Below are 24,024 nucleotides of genomic sequence, written 5' to 3'. Positions count from 1 at the left end.
GGCTCTGACCAAAATCGGCTAAAATACCACAAAAACATTGTCTGAGATGTTTAATTTCTATACAAGACAAGTATTCGTCCTACATTAGCTGAAGGAGTCATGATGAAATATATTTGACTGAGGTACCACTGACAGCCCGCCAGTCTCTACCCGTCTCCCGCCTTAGTGGCGCCAGGGCTAGGGTTGCCATGGTAACGTTGCGTGGGCACACAAGGAGGAAAGGTCAAGAGACGGCGGCAAGAGGATGTCAGCTTGCGAAATCCTGAGGACTTACAAATCACCAGCCTCTTCCCTCTCCTCTCACTCTGTCTCTCTCTGTCCTGTGCTCTAGGCCTATATTTGACTGCATTATATTTGACTGCATCTATATCTATTGTTGTCTGGCTTGGGTTCACTCTTTCTCTCTCTCCAGGTGTTTGTGAGGAGAATATACTGTATCTTACCACCGTGCTCAGGGAAATTACACTAGATGAAGTCAATAGCTTGCTTGTAACAGATGACATTCATATTCTGACTATCTCTGAAACTCACATAATTAATACCTTTGATGATACAGTGGTTATAACATCTACCGAAAAGACAGAAATGCCAGAGGCGGTGTTGCAGTCTACATTCAGAACCACATTCCTGTAAAGCTTAGAGACGATCTAATGTTAAATACTGTTGAAGTAATATGGCTACAGGTTCATCTGCCTCACCTAAAGCCCATTCTTGTGGGAAGCTGCTATAGACCACCAAGTGCTCACAGTCAGTATTTGGATAATATGTGTGAAATGCTTGATAATGTATGTGATATCAACAGAGAAGTATATTTTCTGGGTGAGTTAAATATTGACTGGCTATCATGAAGCTGCCCACTCAAGAAAAAACATCAAACTGTAACCAGTGCCTGCAACCTGGATCAGGTTGTCAGTGAACCTACCAGGGAAGTTACAAACAGCACGGGGATTAAATCATCACATCTTTACTAATGCTGCAGATATTTGCTTTAAAGCAGTATCCAAATTCATAGGATGTAGTGATCACAATATAATAGCCATATCTAGGAAAACCAAAGTTATAATATAGTGTAGTGTATAAGAGGTCATACAAGAATAACTTTTGTAGTGATTCATATGTTGATGATGTAAAGAATATTTGCTGGTCTGTGGTGTGTAATAAGGAGCAACCAGACACTGCACTTGACGCATTTATGAAACTACTTATTCCAGTTACTAATAAGCACGTATCCATTAAGAAAATGACTGTAAAAACTGTTAAATCCCTTTGGATTGATGAGGAATTGAAAAATTGTATGGTTGAAGAGGGATGAGGCAAAAGGTATGGCAATTAAGTCTGGCAGCCCAAATGATTGGCAAACATACTGCAAATTAAGAAATCATGTGACTAAACTAAATAAATAGAACCCTACACTAAGAAACAAAGATAAATTATATAAAGAATGATAGTAAAAAGCTTTGCGGCACTTTAAATGAATTTTTGGGAAAAAAAGACTACTCGGCTCTTTTATTTATTGAATCAGATGGCTCATTCATCACAAAGCCCACTGATATTGCAAACTACTTTAATGACTTTTTCATTGGCAAGATAAGCAAACTTAGGGATGACATGCCAGCAACAAACCCTGACACTACACATCCAAGTATATCGGACCAAATTATGAATGACAAGAATTGTACTTTTGAATTCTGTAAAGTCAGTGTGGAAGAGGTGAAATGTTTATTGTTGTCTATCAACAACGACAAGCCACGGGGGTCTGACAATCTAGATGGAAAATTACTGAGGATAATAGCAGATGATATTGTCACTCCTATTTTCCACATCTTCAATTTAAGCCTACTATAGAGCGTGTGCCCTCAGGCCTGGCGGGAAGCTAGTCATTCCGCTACACAAGAATAGTAAAGTCCCCTTTACTGGCTCAAATAGCCGACCAATGAGCCTGTTACCAACCCTTAGTAAACTTCTCGACAAAATTGTGTTTGACCATGTACAATGCTATTTTACAGTAAACAAATTGACAGCAGAATTTCAGCATGCTTATAGGGAAGGACACTCAATAAGCACAGCGCTTACACAAATGACTGATGATTGACAGAGAAATGTATGATAAAATGATTGTGGGGGCTGTCTTGTTAGACTTCAGTGCAGCTTTTGACATTATAGTCTGCTGCTGGAAAAACGTATGTGTTATGGCTTTACACCCCCTGCTATAATGTGGATAAAGAGTTACTTGTCTAACAGAACACAGAGGGTGTTCTTTAATGGAAGCTTATCAAACATAATCCAGTTAGAATCAGGAATTCCCCAGGGTAGCTGTTTAGGCCCCTTGGTTTTTAAAATTTTTACTAATGACATGCCACTGACTTTGAGTAAAGCCAGAGTGTCTATGTATGCGTATGACTCAACTCTATACACGTCAGCTACTACAGCGACTGAAATGACTGCAACACTCATCAAAGAGCTGAGTGGGTGGCAAGGAATAAGATAGCCCTAAATATTTCTAAAACTAAAAGCATTGCATTTGGAACAAAACACTCACTAAACCCTAAACCTCAACTAAATCTTGTAATAAATAATGTGGAAATTGAGCAAGTTGAGATGACTAAAGTGCTTGGAGTAACCCTAGATTGTAAACTGTCATGGTCAAAACATATTGATGTTCTAGTAGCTAAGATGGGAAGAAGTCTGTCCATAATAAAGCGATACTCTGCCTTCTTAACAACACTATCAACAAGGCAGGTCCTACAGGCCATAGTTTTGTCGCAGCTTGACTACAGTTCAGTCGTGTGGTCAGGTGCCACAAAAAAGGACTTAGGAAAATTGCAATTGGCTCAGAACAGAGCGGCACGGCTGGCCCTTGGATGTACACAGAAAGCTAATATTAATAATATGCATGTCAATCTCTCCTGGCTGAAAGTGGAGGATAGATTGACTTCATCACTACTTTTATTTATGAGAGGTATTGACAAGTTGAATGCACCGAGCTGTCTGTCTAAACTACTGGCACACAGCTCGGACACCCATGCATACCCCACAAGACATGTCACAAGAGGTCTCTTCACAGTCCCCAAGTCCAGAACAGACTATGGGAGGCACACAGTACTACATAGAGCCATGACTATATGGAACTCTTTTCCACATCACGTAACTGATGCAAGCAGTAAAATTAGATTTAAAAAATAGATAAAAAAATTGAAAAGCGGGGACTGTGAAACAACACAAACATTGGCACAGACACATGCATACACACACACACACACACACACACACACACACACACACACACACACACACACACACACACACACACACACACACACACACGATAACATACGCACTATACATACTAGAGATCGACCGATTATGATTTTTAAACGCCGATATCGATTATTGGAGGACCAAAAAAAGCTGATACCGATTAATCGGACTATTTTTATATACATATTTGCAATAATGACAATTACAACAATACTGAATGGACACTTTTATTGTAACTTAATATAATATATAAATAAAATCAATTTAGTCTCAAATAAATAAACATGTTCAATTTGGTTTAAATAATGCAAAAACACAAAGTGTTGGAGAAGAAAGTAAAAGAGCAATATGTGCCATGTAAAAAAAACATTTAAGTGCCTTCCTCAGAACATGAGAACATATGAAAGCTGGTGGTTCCTTTTAACATGAGTCTTCAATATTCCCACTTAAGAAGTTTTAGGTTGTAGTTATTATAGGAATTATTGGACTATTTCTCTCTATACCGTTTGTATTTCATATACTTTTGACTATTATTATAGGCACTATAGTATTGCCAGCCTAATCTCGGGAGTTGATAGGCTTGAAGTCATAAACAGAGCTGTGCTTCAAGCATTGCGAAGAGCTGCTGGCAAACGCAGGAAAGTGCTGTTTGAATGAATGCTTACGAGACTGCTGCTGCATACCACCGCTCAGTCAGACTGCTCTATCAAATATCAAATCATAGACTTAATTATAATATAATAAACACACAGAAATACGAGCCTTTGGTCATTAATATGGTCAAATCCGGAAACTATCATTTCTAAAACAAAACGTTTATTCTTTCAGTGAAATACAGAACCGTTCCATATTTTATTGAACGGGTGGCAACACTAAGTCTAAATATTGCTGTTACATTGCACAACCTTCAATGTTATGTCATAATTATGTAAAATGATGGCAAATTAATTACAGTCTTTGTTAGGAAGAAATGGTCTTCACATAGTTCGCAATGAGCCAGGTGGCCCAAACTGCTGCATATACCCTGACGCGAATGTGCTTTTGTTAAATCATCACCCGTTTGGCGATGTCGGCTGTGATTCGATGATAAATTAACAGGCACCGCATTGATTATATGCAACGCAGGACAACCATGTGTAGTTAACTAGTGATTATGTTAATATTGATTGCTTTTTATAAGATAAGTTTAATGCTTGCTAGCAACTTACCTTGGCTCTTTGCTGAACTCGCGTAACAGGTGGTCAGCCTGCCACGCAGTCTCCTTGTGGATTGCAATGTAATTGGCCATTCTCGGCGTCCAAAAATGCCGATTAATCAATCGACCTCTAATACATACACATGTATTTAGTACTGTAGATATGTGGTAGTGGTGGAGTAGGGGCCTGAGGGCACACAGTGTGTTGTGAAATCTGTGAATGTATTGTAATGTTTTAAAATTGTATAAACTGCCTTAATTTTGCTGGATCCATAATAAATACAAATACAAACAATGGGATTCATTTTGCTCAATACAAAATGATAACCAACTCATCGCAGTGCTGCCACAAAAATGGAAGTGGCAATTACTTTAAAGAAAAAGTTATGAATTAGTATGTGGCTTAAAATTACTCATTTAAATTGTAAAATGTAGCAGTTTCACTATGATAACTATAACGCATAAAATTCAAGATAGTTGGGAACAGGATTTCGATGTCCCAATACAATGGCATCGGGTTTATGAACTGATATACAAAACAACAATTGACGCATCAATCCATTCTTTCAAGTTAAGACATTATATAAAATTCTCACTACAAAAATAATGCTCAGTATATGGGGCATTGAACAGTCTGAGCAGTTCAGACTGCCACGTGGAAACAGAATCAATAGAGCATATTTTAAGTACTGTTCATCAGTGGCTTGTTTTTGGAGTCTGGTCCGGGAGTGGTTATGTCATAATATCAGGGCGATGTTGGACCCACAAACTGTATTGTTGGGGGTTTTGAAGGACCACAGTCAGTCAATAGGAAATATCATAGTGCTCTTGGGTCATTTTTAACATTTTTGGGGCAATTTCGGCAGAAATGTTGCAGATGGGGAGGTTCAAGACCCTGCCAGCGTCTCAGGTCACCCCCACTGACCAGAGCACCCACTGAAGGGAGCAGCCATTTGTATTGTCTTTGTATTGTATTGTTGATGTTTTAATAAAAAATAACAATGGGATTCATTTCACAGAAAAAACACAGCTCAGCTAGGTCAACTCTCCATGGGCTGTTTTCAGTCTATACTTGGGTGCATTTAATACAATTGCCTCAATGCAGCATCACAGGTGTCAGGCCTCCAGGGCCCTGTGTATTTAATGTACTGTGCCAGTCCAGTGACACTGCTGGCATAGGGGTATGGCAGGAATGCAGAAGTTCCTGATAACACATCATCCACTTCCAGCCAAACTAGAGTCAGATTCTCACGAAGCTGCTGCAGATGAGAGCCTGCAGCAATACCTTAGTATTGTACTCTAAAAGCTTCTTTCTAGGCCACTCCCTCTGAGAAATAAGACTTCATAGACACACATACAAGCAGGCACGCACACACACACACACACACACACACACACACACACACACGCACGCACGCACACACAGACATAATGAACAAGCCTAAGGGACAACAAATACAAAGTTTGGGACGTTTCAGAAGTAAAGTTTTTTCCTGGTGCAATCTGTCATGTTGGCTCTGTAGTTGTCCATAGGGAATTCCCAGCCTGATCATTTCAGGTGTAACAAATAAGCTCTCTGATAACAAAAATGTCTTGTTTAATGCAGAGGACTAAAATAATTAAAGGACTATATTTTTTACTGTATCGAACAGATAGAAGACACGTTGCTATCAAGTAAACTAATACATTTTCGTTGGGGAACCCAATTACAGATGAAGACACTGGAAGTTTGCTGGAGTTGCCTGTGACATTGACAGAATGCTATATGTCTCTTCTGATACGATATTATGACTAGTGAGACGGCCCTGTCTGTGTGCAGCGTAGAGCTGACACTTATTCAGACCTCACATAATGGATGCCTTCATGAGTGCTGCTTTGGATGGAGCTTTATAGGCTTTACAACAGTCTCACAGACTGTCACAGAAAGAAAAAACATGAAGAGCGAACAGTGAAGAGTTTATTTTGAAATATGTTCTAAATATCTACATTTAATATATTATGAATATTTTATACATTATACAGTGTTTGATTCTACAAATAAGTGGCCTCCCTCACTATTGTATTGGGAATAACAGTAAGCGAGGTTAGTTAGGTGAGTTTAGGTCATCGACTACAGCCCTAGTCTGTAAAACAGCTTTATTAGGAATAAGAGAAAATGATCTTGGGCCATAGACTATAGATCAGTACCAGAGGATCTGCCTGGGTTCCGGCCAGGAGAGGAAAGGAAACTACTGGGACATACTGATCTCTCTCAGGCTTACCGAACTGTTTGGTACTGTCTGCTATCCAGACTACTATCCATATGTAACTTCACCTTCCAGAAAGAGGAACTATCCTCAAACATGGATTTTCTGTGAGACTGTTGTACATACGTGGCGTCTCGCAAAATTGTATTCAAAGCAATAGTCATAAAGAAGGCCTACAGTACTGCGAGTCATTTTTAGGGGTCGTTTCAGAAAGGCAATTTCTATTTTCTAGGCGTCTATCATGTTTATTGGAGGTGGTGTTGTAAATGTTGATTTGCCTGTTTTGCATAGAAATCTGATTTGTTCACCTACAATTTTGTTCACCCTCAAATTGTTAAATTCTTTGAAACCATTATACAATAGTGGAATGCAGAACTCAAATCCAGATGAGATTTGAGAAGAGTTTACTATATGTACTGTATGTAATGCAGCTCTGTGAGGACAGTTTTTTGGGGTATGAGTCATAAACTGCCAGTCCTAAATGGTCCTTTGAGGACACCTTACACACACACCAGAGGAGGCTGATGGGAGGAATATAGGAGGACGGGCTTATTGTAATGGCTGGAATGAATTAAATGGAACAAACATGTGGTTTCCATCCAGATATGTTTGATACCGTTCCAGTTATTCCATTTCAGCCATTACAATGAGCCCGTCCTTCTATAGCTCATCCCACCAGCCTCCTCTGACGCACACACACGCACACGAAAACAAGCACGCATGCACACGCTCACACATTTTCTTTCTCCACACACACACACGCAAAAACAGCCCATCAGCTTGCAGACCTACTTCATTTTCCAATCCCCACCAGGGACCCATGGATCTTCAGCCCCACGCTTCTATTTCCGACACTCTGGAACTAGGCTAAGAGGAGGATGGGAAAAGAGACCCATTTAGCAACCAGAGTGAAGTGTAGTGTGTGTGTGTGTGTGTGTGTGTGTGTGTGTGTGTGTGTGTGTGTGTGTGTGTGTGTGTGTGTGTGTGTGTGTGTGTGTGTGTGTCTTTGTCTGTGTGTCTGCAGAGAGAAGTGTGTAAAAGGGAAGAGAGTTGAAGAAGGAGAGGATAGAGGGGGGAGGGAGGTGGCTCCATCAGGTCAGGCAGAACTCAAAACCTCTCTTGCCAAGCCTATATTTCCATAGTGTGTGTAACGCTACTCCTTGTGGTAATATCTTACTTCCCCTTTCACTCAATATTCCTTATTTTCACTCAGCTGCTCTCTGAGTGAGCTGCTCTGTCTGTGAGCTCTGGATGGATGTAATTCATTCTTCCCACTGTTACAAGGGTTACGTTCCAAACTGCACCCTATTCCCTATAGCGTGCACTACTGTTGACCAGGGCTGGTCAAAAGTAGTGCACTATATAGGGAATAGGGTGCCAATTGGGAGGCAGCCAGGCAAGGTGGTGGTGAACCAATGCTACTGTATGCTCTGCTCTGCTGACGAGGGTCAATCCTGCTTCATGTGTCACCACAAGGATCAATATAAATAGGCACAGCTCTGGGAAAAACAGAAAGGGAGTTCTCTCTCTGGGATACACAGTAAGTGTGTTTTTGAGTCTGTCTGTGCGTGTGTGGAGGTGTGTGTGGTGGAGAGAGAGAAAGTGCATGCATGTGTATGTGTGATTGGGGAAAGCCAGGGCCACAGCAGAGGCAGAGAAAGGCCTGGTTGACCACAAATATGTCCGACTGCAGCCGGCCCGGCGGGCGCTCTCCTCCCGCTGGCTCGCCTTGCGGCTAGCGCCACTCTGCTCTAACAGACCGGGCAGGGAACGCTGTCTTTTTCCATGTGAGTGTGCCCAATGTGTATTTGTGTGGTGTGTTTCTATGTGTGTCTCTATTAATATTTTCTATGTGAATATGTATGTGAGTGTGTCCAATGTCCTTTAGGGTCAAGCTGAATCACAGCCCTCTAATAACTATGACCTAATTTGTTTCCTAACTGACTGGGGAGGAAAACAGCCCAGATGAAAACTGAGCTCTATTGACACTCCAGAAGGATGCTTGACTGGGGGACTGAAACAGACTAAAGCAGTGGCCATCTGAGAGGTGAAGCCAGACAATTTTACAGCAAAATAATCTGTGTCTATATTTATATTCAGCGTCATGTGGCTGGGCAAACATCTGATTCATCAAGGCACTGCCATCTAGGCTTTTTGTCGCCACTGCTGGGTCTCTGTCTGTCTATGTGGCTGTGTACCTCTCCTGTTGACTCTGAAACAGCAAATAACATGACTGCGTGACTCACATTGAAGGTGAGGTAGAAAGAGGTGGGGTGAGAAGAGGGGGAAGAAAGAGAGACAGACAGAGAGAGACAGAGAGAGAGAGAGAGAGAGAGAGAGAGAGAGAGAGAGAAAGAGAGAGAGAAAGAGCGAGAGAGAGAAAGACAGAAAGATATAAAGAAAGAAATAGGGAAGAGGGGAGAGAGAGAGAGAGAGAGAGAGAGACTGATAGAGAGAGAGAGATGTAAGCTTGATGTACATCTCTCTCCAACCCAATGAGGGATGCTGTACATCTCACCCAGCTAGCCGATATGTTACATATTTCATAGCATTGGAGAGGATCCCTACAGCAGCTAATCAATAATAGATACTGTACAGCCCTATCTGCTGTTAGCTGCTCTGCTATGAGCTAATGCATTAGATGTATGGTTTGCGTCCCAAATGGCACCCTATTCCCTATATAGTGCAGTACTTTTTTTATATATAGGGAATAAGGTGCCAAGTCATAAAATCTGTGTTTAAACCTAATTGTAACCTTAAAAACACTGCTAACCATAATGCCTAACCTTAACCTTAAATTAAGGACCAAAAAGCAAAAAAATGTAATGAATCTTTACAATATAGACAATTTTGACTTTGCAGCTGGCCCATCTAGCGTTAACCACTCAGTTCTGGCTCCAGGGCAAGACTCATGACAATAAACGTGAACCTGCGTGCCACACAGGGAGAGAAACATGCATGCACAGTCAATTGCACAACATTCTTAATGCAGTCGCAGAAAAACATACCTTTGAAAGCAGTTTTGATGGCCATCGTTGAAAGCGGAGGATCACAACTTTTAACTTCTCAACTTCCAAAAATGAGTGAATTGCTTTTAGCAGCGTTGTGGTTTATGCACAATAGCGCTCGCCAATGGCGTTGAACGCATAGGGGAAGCCGTGGCTAAATGTTACACGAATCAAGACTAACAGGTAGGCCTACATTATATTCACAGTACGTGATCCTTGACTGAGTGCCAGTGGAATTTTTTGGGGGGGATAATCAAGCCATCAACATGTTGCTAACTAGAAACAAGATCATGTTTAGATTTTGTGATCTAGCTAATGATTAGGCTAATGGGGTAAATGCTGATGGGAAAGTCTGTGCTTGAGCCTATTTATTTATAGCCACTATGCTGCGTCTGTTGGGCTACATCAGGTGATAATGCTTATTGCTAAGCAAAAATGTTATTTTGATCATTTCTAGAGTTTTTTTATTTAAAAAAAAATGTATGTCAACGTAATTTTATTTTCATTTATTTTGGAGAAGAGTGTCCTTTTAAAAAGTCACCAGAACTGACCTTCTCAGTCATTCTACAAAAAGAAATGTTAGGTCCCTCCGTGACCTGTAGTATGCTGTGATACAGCATGTGCTTATGTCAGTATATATTGTTCAGGCTAGTATATCATCGTACCCCGGTGCGCCCCCGAACTAGGGACCCCACCCCCAAAAAATAACCACTGCTACCAACAATTCAGCACCACTGTCCTGGCCATACTGTCTGTCGACGCCAGGGACAAACACTCTCCATGCTCGCTTTCTAAATCATGCAACCGCTCCCTGAATTCACTCTGGCCGCATCCCGCTGTGTGTGTGTGTCAGTGTGTGTCCGCGTGTGATGTACAACCAGTCGACCACACGGACAGCTACCATACAGCATACCTGTCTCTCTGTCTCTCGGCACATGTGAAATTGAAAAGTCCCGTTGGTGGTAATCCTCTGCTTTTTTACATAACACAGCAAGGCATGTGTCATTAGAGTCATTATGTAGTGACTTTTAATGACATTTCATCTCTCTCTCTCTCTCTCTCTCTCTCTCTCTCTCTCTCTCTCTCTCTCTCTCTCTCTCTCTCTCTCTCTCTCGGGTGGGTGGGGATCTACTAAGGGGTCAATGAAACTGACTAGCAGCATAATTAGCTCACACACTAAGCGGCCCGCGTAGTTTGACTATCTTAATTAGGGTCATGTACACACAAAGCGTTTCTTGGTATACTTCTCTAATTACACAGGGTTTCCAAGAAAGGGGCATAGTAATGTCTAATGGTAGCGCTATTACACTACACACGATAACTGGTGCTGCCATACAGAATATTACACTACACCAGATAACTGGTGCTGCCATACAGAATATTACACTACACCAGATAACTGGTGCTGCCATACAGAATATTACACTACACCAGATAACTGGTGCTGCCATACAGAATATTACGCTACACCAGATAACTGGTGCTGCCATACAGAATATTACACTACACCAGATAACTGGTGCTGCCATACAGAATATTACGCTACACCAGATAACTGGTGCTGCCATACAGAATATTACACTACACCAGATAACTGGTGCTGCCATACAGAATATTACGCTACACCAGATAACTGGTGCTGCCATACAGAATATTACGCTACACCAGATAACTGGTGCTGCCATACAGAATATTACGCTACACCAGATAACTGGTGCTGCCATACAGAATATTACGCTACACCAGATAACTAGTGCTGCCATACAGAATATTACGCTACACCAGATAACTGGTGCTGCCATACAGAATATTACACTACACCAGATAACTGGTGCTGCCATACAGAATATTACACTACACCAGATAACTGGTGCTGCCATACAGAATATTACACTACACCAGATAACTGGTGCTGCCATACAGAATATTACACTACACCAGATAACTGGTGCTGCCATACAGAATATTACGCTACACCAGATAACTGGTGCTGCCATACAGAATATTACACTACACCAGATAACTGGTGCTGCCATACAGAATATTACACTACACCAGATAACTGGTGCTGCCATACAGAATATTACACTACACCAGATAACTGGTGCTGCCATACAGAATATTACACTACACCAGATAACTGGTGCTGCCATCCAGAATGTACAGAATATTACACTACACACGATAACTGGTGCTGCCATACATAATATTACACTACACCAGATAACTGGTGCTGCCATACAGAATATTACACTACACACGATAACTGGTGCTGCCATACATAATATTACACTACACCATATAACTGGTGCTGCCATCCAGAATGTACAGAATATTACACTACACCAGATAACTGGTGCTGCCATACAGAATGTACAGAATATTACACTACACACGATAACTGGTGCTGCCATACAGAATGTACAGAACATTACACTACAACAGATAACTAGTGATGCCATACAGAATGTACAGAATATTACACTACACCAGATAACTGGTTGTGCCATTGAGAGTGTACTGAACTCCCTGGATGGGCCTGAACCACCCAACCCCATCCCTCCTTCTCTTTGATTCCAACATGACTGAGCAGTGAAGCAGAACAATCAATACCCCTTTTCAAACAGAATAGGAAGGAAGGCTATCTCCAGCCTTCACTCTCTGGAGATAAAAAAAGAAGGAGAGAGAGTGAGTGAGTAGAGAAAGAAACAGAGCGAAACAGAAAAGAGAGAAAAAGGCGAGCTTCGAGCGTGCCAGCCAGGTGCGTGAAAGCAGTAGAGAAAATTGGTCTGGACTGGTGTTTCAAGCTCAATTCAGCATCAACAAGCTATAGCAGAGCTAGCCTGTCATGCAGACCACAGAGCTTATAGACAATTTCTTTTTGGAGAGAGATAGAACGAGCGAGAGAGACAGATTGTCTCTCTCTCTCTCTCTCTCTCTCTCTCTCTCTCTCCCCTCTCTCGGAGAGGGGCAACTGGAGGCCTCTAAGTGTTGGGTTAAGTAGATAACCTAACCCAACGGTGCAGAACAGAGAACACATAACACCAATACTCAATCACTATGAACCCAGGTTGACAGGAAAAGATGAGTTCAGAAGGCAGCCATTTTGTCTACTCCTTTCTTTGGCACGCCTGCCTGAGTAGTGATAGTGATAGTAATACACCTCTGCTGCAGCACTGTGCTGACAGAAGGAGAGTAAAGCAGTATAGCTAGCTAATAATGACTGCTAAAGAGAAAAGGGGCTTTCTGCTAGTGCTGGATCTCACAGGCTGCGTCTCAAATGGAACACTATAGCGTACTATTTTTGACCATGGCGAGTAGTGCATTATATAGGGAATATAATTATACTGGGACACAGGCACAATCTCACATCACACAACAGGAAACATCTGTCATAACTCCCCTTAAAGTCCACTATCTTTATGCACTCTAGTCCATGGGCCAGAGGGACAAATTTCACATTCACTATATATACAAAAGTATGTGGACACCCCTTCAAATTAGTGCATTCGGCTATTTCAGCCACACCTGTTGCTGAAAGGTGTATCAAATTGAGCACCCATCCATGCAATCTCCATAGACAAACATTGACAGTAGAATGGCCTTACTGAAGAGCTCATAATGCTAGGAAAAGTCTAAACGATGGTGCCTAGCTATCTATTGCTGATTTAACCATAGGGTACATACGTTTCAATATGGCCGCCAACAGGATTGTTCTGACTCTTTCAAAAATAGGTCGAATATGCCGAAGGATAATTTAAAAAATATATTATAGTTATGCAGATAGCAAAACCAATTTAGCAAGGTTTGCAAAATATATCATCTTTGTAAAATATTACCAAAATTGTTTTAAAAATGACTATTCAGCAAAAGTAATTGCTAAATAGATGGATTTTTTTCTAAACACCAATTGCATAACTTCAATTATGTTTGGCAACTAGCCACTGAACTAATGGCTACACAATTATTAGGTAACTTATAGTATTTCATTAAATAACTTGAAAGGTTGAAGGTTAGAGGGCAACATTTTAAGATGATGATGGTCAGGGACAGAAGAGCATATAATCACCAATGTTCCCTTTAAGAGACAATGTGCTTACCTAAATATCTGTTTTAACTTGCTGGGAAAACTCAACAAATGACAAACCACACCTTTCATCTTAGCATGCTGAGTATTGCTATACAACAGACTATTATAGGTGGCAACTATAAAGCTAACATGCTACCAGATTTGGATCTCTTGGACTTCCCAGTATGACCAATTTCACCACAACAGATATGTAGTTCTGCTACTTGTAACATTGTTGTTTCAATGATGAGTCAGTCTATGTAAACCATTAGATCTGATAGAAAAAATATATATTAAAAAATCCCATGGTTTTTAAGATGAGATCCACCCAATAGAATGTTCCATAGTTGTTTGATACAGGCATTTCCAATGAGCATGTGAACATTCCAACTTCTTTCAACATTATTTTATCAGCCTGCAAATATTCCATTGCATAGACTCCAATACAACAAGATATACAAAGTTGTAGAAATATACTTTTTTGGAGAGGTTATATTTCAATTTGACCAGGGGCTTGTGGGGAACAATTTAATACAGTCAAACCTTTGCTACCCCAAAGTGGACACATTTTTCCGCTGGCCAATGGACTACTCCATAGCGGCAGGTAGCCTAGTGGTTAGAGTGTCGGCCAGTAACGAGTGACATAAATAAGGGTTCATAGCTTTCACTTGGATTTACCTGGTCAGCCTACATATGTCATGGATTACATATTGTACACTCATATGTCATATATTGTACACTCAGTATATACAGTATATAAGCTCCATGCTATGATCAATCACAATTCCCTACAGTACACTCCCCATATACTCCCAATAGGACAATAATGGAATAAATCTGTCACATTTCCCCATACAGCAGATTTACATTAGAGATATGTCCTAATTGCCTCTACTCAGTACTGTATGTACAGTATACCCTTTTCTCCTAGTTCTCCCTATAACAGCTTATAATCTGAGCTCCATTATGAGTCCAGGGAGGGAGTTTACTTTATATACAGTGCCTTCGGAAAGTATTCAGACCCCTTGACTTTTTCCACATTTTGTTACGTTACAGCCTTATTCTAAAATGGATATAAAATAAAAACAATCCTCAGCAATCTACACACAATACCCCAAAGCGAAAACAGGTTTTTAGACATTTGTTGAAAAAACTGAAATATCTTATTTACACAAGTATTCAGACCTTTTGCTATGAGACTCGAAATTGAGCTTGAGTGGCCCAGCCACAGCCCGGACTTGAACCTGATCGAACATCTCTGGAGAGACCAGAAAACATCTGTGCAGCAACGCTCCACATCCAACCTGACATACCTTGAGAGGATCTGCAGAGAAGAATGGGAGAAACTCCGCAAATACAAGTGTGCCAAGCTTGTAGCGTCATACCCAAGAAGACTCAAGGCTGTAATTGCTGCCAAAGGTGCTTCAACAAAGTACTGAGTAAAGGGTCAGAAAACGTATGTAAATGTGATATTTTTATGAAAATGTAATTTTTTTGCAAACATAAAAAAAAATGTTTTTGCTTTGTCGTTATGGGGTATTGTGTGTAGATTGATGAGGGGATTTAAAAAAAAATCCGTTTTAGAAAAAGACTAATGTGGAATGTGGAAAAAGTCAAGGGGTCTGAATATTTTCGAAGGCATATGAGTGACTGTCATAAAATACTTTCCCATCCATAACCCATTTCCTGAACCCATTTCCTGAATTCCCTGCAGAGCTAAATGAAGGGGATGTTGGCCTGCTGTGAGTGAGGGGTGTGTACTGTGGGTGAAGGGGGTGTACTGTGAAGGACAATCCAACATGTAATGGCCATTTCCTGGATGTTTATGGCTGTCATGCACATGGCCAATTCCCAACATGAGCTCTTCCTCCTACCAGGCTGTCAACAATATCTACTACACCCATAACCCCATGTCATCCACAAATCTTTCCTCCTCTTCCTCTTTCCTCCTCTTCCTCATCTTCAATCTCCTCCCCATCAACAATGGCCACTAACTACCCCAATAACACATGTCATCCACACATCCTCATTTTCGAGACACAGATGCTGGACTGGAGACTAAGAACTATTTTCAGACTACTCCATTGCACTCTTTTTTGGGGAGAGTTCAGCTAAGGCTCTCAAATCCATTTATTTTTTTCATTCCTTATGAATAAGATATGCATCTAATTTCTTCTCTGGGTGATTTAATCCACCACACTGTGACTGAGATAGAGACCCAAATGTGTATTTTAATAATAAAAACGTATGAAAAACGATCTCTGAGACTTTCTCTGCTTCATTTCATCCTCCACTAGTCTTGTCCTTATAAGTCATGAGTCAGCGTTGGTAAGAGCCCCACATTGGTTAACTGTGGTTTAACAGTGGTTTAACTGCCTTGTTCAGGGGCAGAACAACCTTGTCAGCTCGGGGATTAAATCCACCAACCTTTCGGTTACTGGCCCAACGCTCTAACCACTAGGCTACCTGCCGCCCCCGGAACTAAAGTTTTGCGTAATTGGTCAGCTGCTCAATTAAGTTCTGGGTCCATATGTGTTATTGCTGGGATCAAGAGATGCTAGAACAAGGAGCAGAACCGGAATCCGCTCTCTTTGCAAGTTACGGGCTGAATGTCCCCTCCCCTTCTGACATTCGAATCGTGATTTGTCCAAATAACCAGTGACCAAAAACCCAAACACCAGAACTACTTCTGCTCGTTATCCCACGCAACACATTCCTTCCCGACAGATTCTATGGTACCAGTTATGTTTGCGTAGATCTGTCCATAAGAGATTATTCACTTGCTTACCCTCATATACACTGTACATATTAACTGGATTTTTTTACTAGTTATGCTACCTAGCTCCACATGCTCAAGACCAGCCACAGTCTCAAACATACAATTCCTTCCATACATGTCAGATGAATTCCACTGTCACCACTAAATTAATGCAGATGACTGTAAGCCTAATATTCAAATCATCTCTAATGTACAGATGCTTCATTCCATATAAGTCAAGATGAATGCCACTGTTGAGTACTTTAATTTAGGTGAACATATATACACATTTCTGTAAGGTACTGATGCTTATTAGTGAGATGCCCTATGAAGATTTGCCTGGATCAAAGGACAAGGTGGTGATGAAGTTATTTAACTATGAAGTGGGTGTTAGATGATGGCTTAGGAAAACAAAACAACACAGTCCTGTTTCCTCATTCCTCTCCTCTCTACCACGTCTACATTCCTGCTCTGCTCTGTCTTCATTAAGGGACAGGGACAAACACACGCTAGCGCGCACACACACACACACACACACACACACACACACACACACACACACACACACACACACACACACACACACACACACACACACACACACACACACACACACACACACACACACACACACACACACCCTGCTGCAACAACACGCTGCAGAAACAACACCAGAAACCCAGCCTGTTAGTCCACTCCTAGTCCTAACCCTAACGCTCCTTTACATACCTACATACAGTACCTATGTGGGTTGGGCTATCCCCTCCACTTCCTGGCAGAAAACACTAAAACAATGACACATTCTGACAGGTCTCTTCTTACAGCAGATACACAGACATTCCTGCAGGCATGCACACTTTTTGTTTTCTTTTGTTCTACTGTGTTATTGACTGTATGTTTTGTTTATTCCATGTGTAACTCTGTGTTGTTGTATGTGTCGAATTGCTACGCTTTATCTTGGCCAGGTCGCAGTTGCAAATGAGAACTTGTTCTCAACTAGCCTACCTGGTTAAATAAAGGTGAAATAAATAAAAAATTAAAACGTGCGCGCGCACACACGCACATGTCCCTCGGACCATTGGTTATTTACTCTATCACATGTGAATGAGAGTAAAAGATGACATATTTTCCTCCAGAAGAAAGACCTGGTGCGTGTCCCAAATGGCACCTTATTCCCTTTATAGTGCACTGCCTTTGACGAGATAAAGGATATAGGGTGTCATTTGGGATCCAGCCCCAGTGAACACAGAGCTGCTGTAAATAAGCAGAGTAAATGTTATTGTAGCCGTAGTGGAGGGCTTCCAGGAGTTGCTTTAAGGGGAGAGTTAATATTGCTGTAAACTGTGGGTCAGTAGGAGCGGGGGTCTGGTTTCCGGCCGACAACAGGCCCTATGTGTATCTTTGGCCCACAAACCAAACCAGGATGGAGGCTGAGGCTGTTGCAGCTGGGGTGCTATATATCTGATTGTAAACCCTGTGTAAATCCGATCACCGCAATCTCATCTAACCTAATCTACGAGGCGTTGATGTCACAGAAAAATACCCATTCCAATCTGATAATTTCCGGAATACTGTGCTGTATTGTCATTAACTGTGGCTTATTCTGATCTCTTCCTCTGTTCTATATACAGTTCTGTACATCAAACACCAAAAGTGTGTATTAATCTGCCGGTGAGGGGAAACACACACACTCTTACATGCTCTCACACACACACATGCTCTCACAGTGAGTGTGCCTCTAATGCATGTGTCAGCAGCTGGAACCAAAGCTCTGATAGGCATTTGAATATGACCTTCACAGAAGAGCTGTCGTCTCCAAAAACACTGGGTTTCATTTCCCCTGGGATGTGTGTGTGTGTGTGTGTGTGCGCACGCCTGTGTGTGTGTGTGTGTGTGTGTGTGTGTGTGTGCGCGAGCGCGAGTGCATGCTTGTCCATGCGTGCATGCATGTGTGTGGAAATGTCACATTTTTGGGTCTAAATGTGGACATGACACAGGGTGAATGGCAGTCTTTGACACGACTCCTCACAGCCATACTGCTCTACTACTACACCCTCTGTGTGGATCGGCCCCACTATGAGACTCTAGTGTAGAAAATACCTTGATCAAAGTGACCTCTGTGAAAACAGTGGGGAAGTGTAGAAGGGGAACTGAAGGGTGGTAGGAACTAGCAATGAGATAAAACGAGATTAGATGAGATAGGTTTGAATTATCTGTTTAAACATACATTTATTTCGCAACTTTTAAAGTGCAAAAACTGAATGCAGGGAGTATGTGGGAAATTACTGAGTAAAGAGCAAATTCCGTTTCTGTAATATGGGGGAGTGAGTTGTTATTTGACAGGGAGGCATCATCATCATAACACAGGAGTTTGTGAAGAATTCAGATCACCTTTAAATCCCTCTCTCCTATACTTTCTGTAATGCTCCTGTCTCTTTCTGTACCTCTGTGAGGGAGTTTCAGGTCTTCCAGGTAAACACAGTTTAATCCCTTCAAATAATGAGAGGCACAGCTGATAAGGGAATCATTAACTACAGCAAGAGAGAGAGTAATCCTGCCGCTTATGGAACGGTTTGGAGGTTTGACTGGGATAGTCCCTAGCTCTTAAAGGCTGGGATAGTTCCCGACATACTATCTTAAAAGCCCATTCCTTAACATTAAATCCAAGAAGATGGCAGCTCCACCACTTGGTTTGCTGTGAAACTGAAGGATGGGGCTGCAGATACGTAAGCACAACTTTCAAATTCATACTGAAGGCTGGGATATTCCCTCTCTATTATGAATTTTGTTGCCATCCAGAGTCATCAAAACATGGTGGTGTCCTCCTAGTACTGCTGTTTCCTGTCCAACTCTTATACCTGAGAACTATAATCTAAAGACAAACCATATAAGTAGAAGGGACAACACCCTCTCCTCCCTCTCCTTATTTCTACTTAGGTCCATTCCTCATCTCTCCCTTTGTGGGACTGTCTGAACAGGCTTCAGAAGTGGCCACAAATGACATGGAACAGGGACAGGGTGACTGATTATGACAACTGGGTTCCTTTCGGAAGGACTGTGGTAATGTGTCATGTTGAGATTAATAGAAACGTGTTGATTAGAGCCTGGACAACATGATCTCTCTTACTACTCACTATCTGTTTCCTGTTGTAAGAAAACAAAGGCTTATTTTGAAACAATCCCTTTGTACTCAACCTCATCCAAATCCTATTGACAGGTTGCTCTACCCATCACCACAGTTAAAGTACACTGAACAAAAATACAAACACAACATGCAAAGGGTTAGTCCTATGTCTCATGAGCTGAAATAAAAGGTCTCAGAAATTTTCCATACATACAAAAAGCATATTTCTCTCAACTTTTTTGACAAATGTGTTTACAACCCTGTCAGTGAGAATTTGTCCTTTTCCAAGATAATCCATCCACCTGACATGTGTGACATATCAAGAAGCATGATCATTACACAGGTGCTCCTTGTTCTGGGGAAAATTGAAGACCACTCTAAAATGTGCAGTTTTGTCACGGAACACAATGCCACAGATGTTTCAAGTTTTGAGGGAGCGTTTAATTATAGAGCATTAGGCAGTATGTCCAACTGGCTGCACAACTGCAGACCAACCAAGACCTCCACATCCGGCTTCTTCACCTGTAGGATCATCTGAGACCAGCCACCCAGACAGCTGATGAAACTTTGGGTTTGCATAACCAAATCATTTCTGCACAAACTGTCAGAAACTGTCTCAGGGAAGCTCATCTGCGTGCTCGTCGTCCTCCCCAGGGTACAGTTCAGCGTCGTAACTGACTTCAGTGGGCAAATGCTCACCTTCAATGGCCACTGGCACACTGGAGAAGTGTGCTCTTCATGGATTAATCCCAGTTTCAACTGAACCGGGCAGATGGCAGACAGCGTGTATGGCGTCGTGTGGGAGAGCGGTTTGCTGATGTCAACGTTGTGAAAAGACTGCCCCATGTTGGCAGTGGGGTTATGGTGTGAGAAGGCATAAGCTTCGGACAACGAACACAATTACATTTTATCGATAGCAATTCGAATGCACAGAGATACCGTGACGAGATCCTGTAGCCCATTAAGGTGCCATTCATCCTCCGGCATCACCTCATGTTTCAGCATGGTAACGCACGGCCTCATGGGATGCTCTGGATCTACGTGTATGACAGCGTATTCCAGTTCCCGCCAATATCCGGCTACTTCGCACAGCCATTGAAGAGGAGTGGGACAACATTACACAGGCCACAATCAACTCTATGCGAAGGAGATGTGTCGCGCTGCATGAAGCAAATGGTGGTCACACCAGATACTGACTGGTTTTCTGATCCACGTCCCTACCTTTATTTTTAAGGTATCTATGACCAACAGACACATATCTGTATTTCCAGTCATGTGAAATCCATAGATTAGGGCCTAATGATTGTTTTTAAATTGGAAAGTATTCAGACCCCTTGACTTTTTCACCATTTTGTTACGTTACAGCCTTGTTCTACATTTTAATAAAAAAAATTCCTCAGCAATCTACACACAATATCCCATAATGACAAAATGAAAACTGGTTTTTGGACATTTTTGCAAATGTATGAAAAAAATATATATCGAATATCACATAAGTATTCAGACCCTTTTCTATGAGACACGAAATTGAGGTCAGGTGCCTACTGTTTCCATTAATCACCCTTGAGATGTTTCTACAAATTGATTGGAGTCTACCTGTGTTCAGTTGATTGGACATGATATGGAAAGGCACAATTGTGTCTATATAAAAGGTCCCACAGTTGACAGTGCATGTCAAAGCAAAAACCTAGCCATGAGGTCGAAGGAATTGTCCGTACAGCTCGGAGACAGGAATGTGTCGAGGCACAGATCTGGGGAAGGGTACCAAAAATGTCTGCAGCATTGAAGGTCCCCAATAACGCAGTGGCCTCCATCATTCTCCATCAAACAAGAAGTTTGAAACAACCAAGACTCATCTTAGAACTGGCAGCCCAGCCAAATTGAGCAATCGGGGGAGAAGGGCCTTGGTCAAGGAAGTGACCAAGATCCTGATTGTCACTCTGACAGAGCTCCAGAGTTCCTCTGTGGAGATGGGAGAAACTCCTAGGACAACCATCTCTGCAGCACTCCACCAATCAGGCCCTTATGGTAGAGTGGCCAGACGGGAAGCCTCTCCTCAGTAAAAGGCACATGACAGCCCGCTTAGAGTTTGCCAAAAGGCACCTAAACGACTCTCAGACCATGAGAAATAAGATTAGGGAGACCTGAAAATAGCTGTGCAGCAACACTCCCCATCCAACCTGACATAGCTTGAGAGGATCTGCAGAGAAGAATGGGAGAAACTCCACAAATTCATGTGTGCCAAGCTTGTAGCGTCATACCCAAGAAGACTCAAGGCTGTAAACGCTGCCAAAGCTGCTTCAACAAAGTACTGAGTAAAGGGTCTGAATACTTATGTACATTTTATTTATAATAAAAAAATGTATACATTTGCTAAAATGTCAAAAAATCTGTCTTTGCTTCGTTATTATGGGGTATTGTGTGTAGATTGATGAGGGGAAAAAACAATTGAATACATTTTAGAATAAGGCTGTAACCTAAGAAAATGTGGAAAAAGTCAAGGGGTCTGAATACTTTCCGAAGGCACTGTAAATATCTACACTAGAATGTTACACCACGTACTACTGGCCTCATTGTTGTGGTGAGGAATGCAAAATACCAGGTCAATGCTAAAATAACACAGACCCATTATTACACCAATGTCCCCCAGAGTCAACCCTCACCCCTCTGTGACCAAAACAAGAGGACATGAGGTCAGCTCATACTTAGGGAGCAAGGGGTGAGGGGTGATGGGGTGACTTGACCATATGAAAGCTTCGGTGGCTGACAGAGGAAGAGGCGGTGTGTAATTCCACTGCTTACTATTACAGACGTCGGCTAAATCTGAGCCCTAAAGAACACAGACTGTTTTCCCTCCGCAATGGGAATCGCACGCTAGCAAGTGGGCTTTAACAGAACCCAGGGAAAACCAACTCGGGAAAAGAGCTCTGGCAGGAAATCAAATATTTTATCAAAACACAACTAGGCCTACTGTGTCTACTGTACAGCCTTTCTATCTGATTGTCTACAGTGAAAAAAAGGTGCCTTGGATATCCACTAAGACATATTTTCCACTCAAATCCTATGCACGAAATGCTAGATTAACCCAATGTATAAATAGTGTTTTATACAGTATAGTCTGTCACGAGAGACTATATCCCATATAATGGTGATGTACAGTGTGGCTTTTCTAACTCTTAGACCAACTCTGAGAGCCGAGCCACTCCCAGTCCCAAGCAGATGGAAAAAACCACTGTGGAGAGAGAAAGAGAGAGCGAGAGACAAGTCTATAAACAAAATTACTAGAGCTTTTTTCCATCTCTTTAATGCTTCTGTTGTTGTTTGGGAGCCTTTAATGTGAACACTATAAAAAGAGAGGGAAGGAGAGAGAGGAGGACAGGAGGGAGATGACAGGCAACAGCCAAGTCTGATGTGGCGGAGTCGGGCGGAGGCAGGGAGGTCTACCCCAAAACTTTAATTTAGTAGCATGACGTCCAATTTGTACAAGGCTTCTTCAGAGATACCAGACTTTGACACTTTGGGTTCTCTGTGACTGTCTGTAGAGGAAATCTGAAATAACACATTAGGATCCTCAGACGAGAAAATGTCACAAAAAACGTCCTCCATTTTAAGTTGTATGGCACTGAAATGGTTACGTGGTTACATCTACTTTTTCTATGCTTAGGATTTGGACTATCTAAATTTAGTGCTACTGACAGGAACCTACAGAGCTACACCATGTTATGTGTTCTCTTTGTAATCTCTCTGAGGAGTTTTAAAATGGTGGATCATTTGGCCATGTTAAGATGGAGATGGACACACACAGGAGTAACAGAGCAACGGACACCCCGCAGCTATGTCTGGGAGGGTGTCTTGCCCAGACCAGCGAGACACCCTCCCACACCTGCAAGACCCCTCCCCCCCCGAAGGACCTGCACCGAGAGAATCCACAACAAGAGGACCTACACCCAGACCACAGCATCACCAGCCACACCCCAACCAGCTAAGATCACCCCAAGCACACCCTGGCCAGACCCTATATAGGCCCCCATATCAGACCTATGCCCCTTCTGCCCACCCCATGCCCCCCACACCTGCAGCAAGGACCTCAACATGACAGCAGGACATATTCCCAGACAGTGAGCAGAGCAACAGGCCCAACCCCAACTATTACACCCGCCCAAGCCCCAACCTGTGACCTTAGAGGTATGTATCAGATGCTCAACATGCTCTGCTCACACCTACTGTGATGGTCCGGGCCTAAACGGAACATCAAATTCGACATAACAATTAGAATCTGGCTAAAAATACTTGAATTAGTTATGGAACCCATTGCCCTTTATGGTTGTGAGGTCTGGGATCCGCTCACCAACCAATATTTCACAAA

At 42.0% G+C, this 24,024-nt stretch overlaps 1 protein-coding gene across 3 annotated transcripts in view; it reads right to left on the bottom strand.

Annotated features, from left to right (window-relative positions):
- Positions 1 to 24,024, bottom strand: part of spns2 (SPNS lysolipid transporter 2, sphingosine-1-phosphate) — a 135,700-nt gene that overhangs the window by 96,659 nt on the left and 15,017 nt on the right. The window contains exon 1 of one of the 3 annotated variants that reach the window (XM_045716834.1): positions 9,708 to 9,747. The exons of the other annotated variants lie outside the window; for them this stretch is intronic. Within the exon in view, the coding sequence (XP_045572790.1) occupies positions 9,708 to 9,732 (25 nt within the window). The 5' untranslated portion in view covers positions 9,733 to 9,747. Of the gene's footprint in view, positions 1 to 9,707; positions 9,748 to 24,024 lie in introns of those variants that run through there. 3 annotated transcript variants of the gene reach the window in all.

This window comes from Salmo salar, chromosome ssa04 (assembly GCF_905237065.1).
Source record: "Salmo salar chromosome ssa04, Ssal_v3.1, whole genome shotgun sequence".
NCBI classification, from domain to species: Eukaryota; Metazoa; Chordata; class Actinopteri; order Salmoniformes; family Salmonidae; genus Salmo; species Salmo salar.
This window is presented reverse-complemented; position numbering and strand designations above follow the sequence as displayed.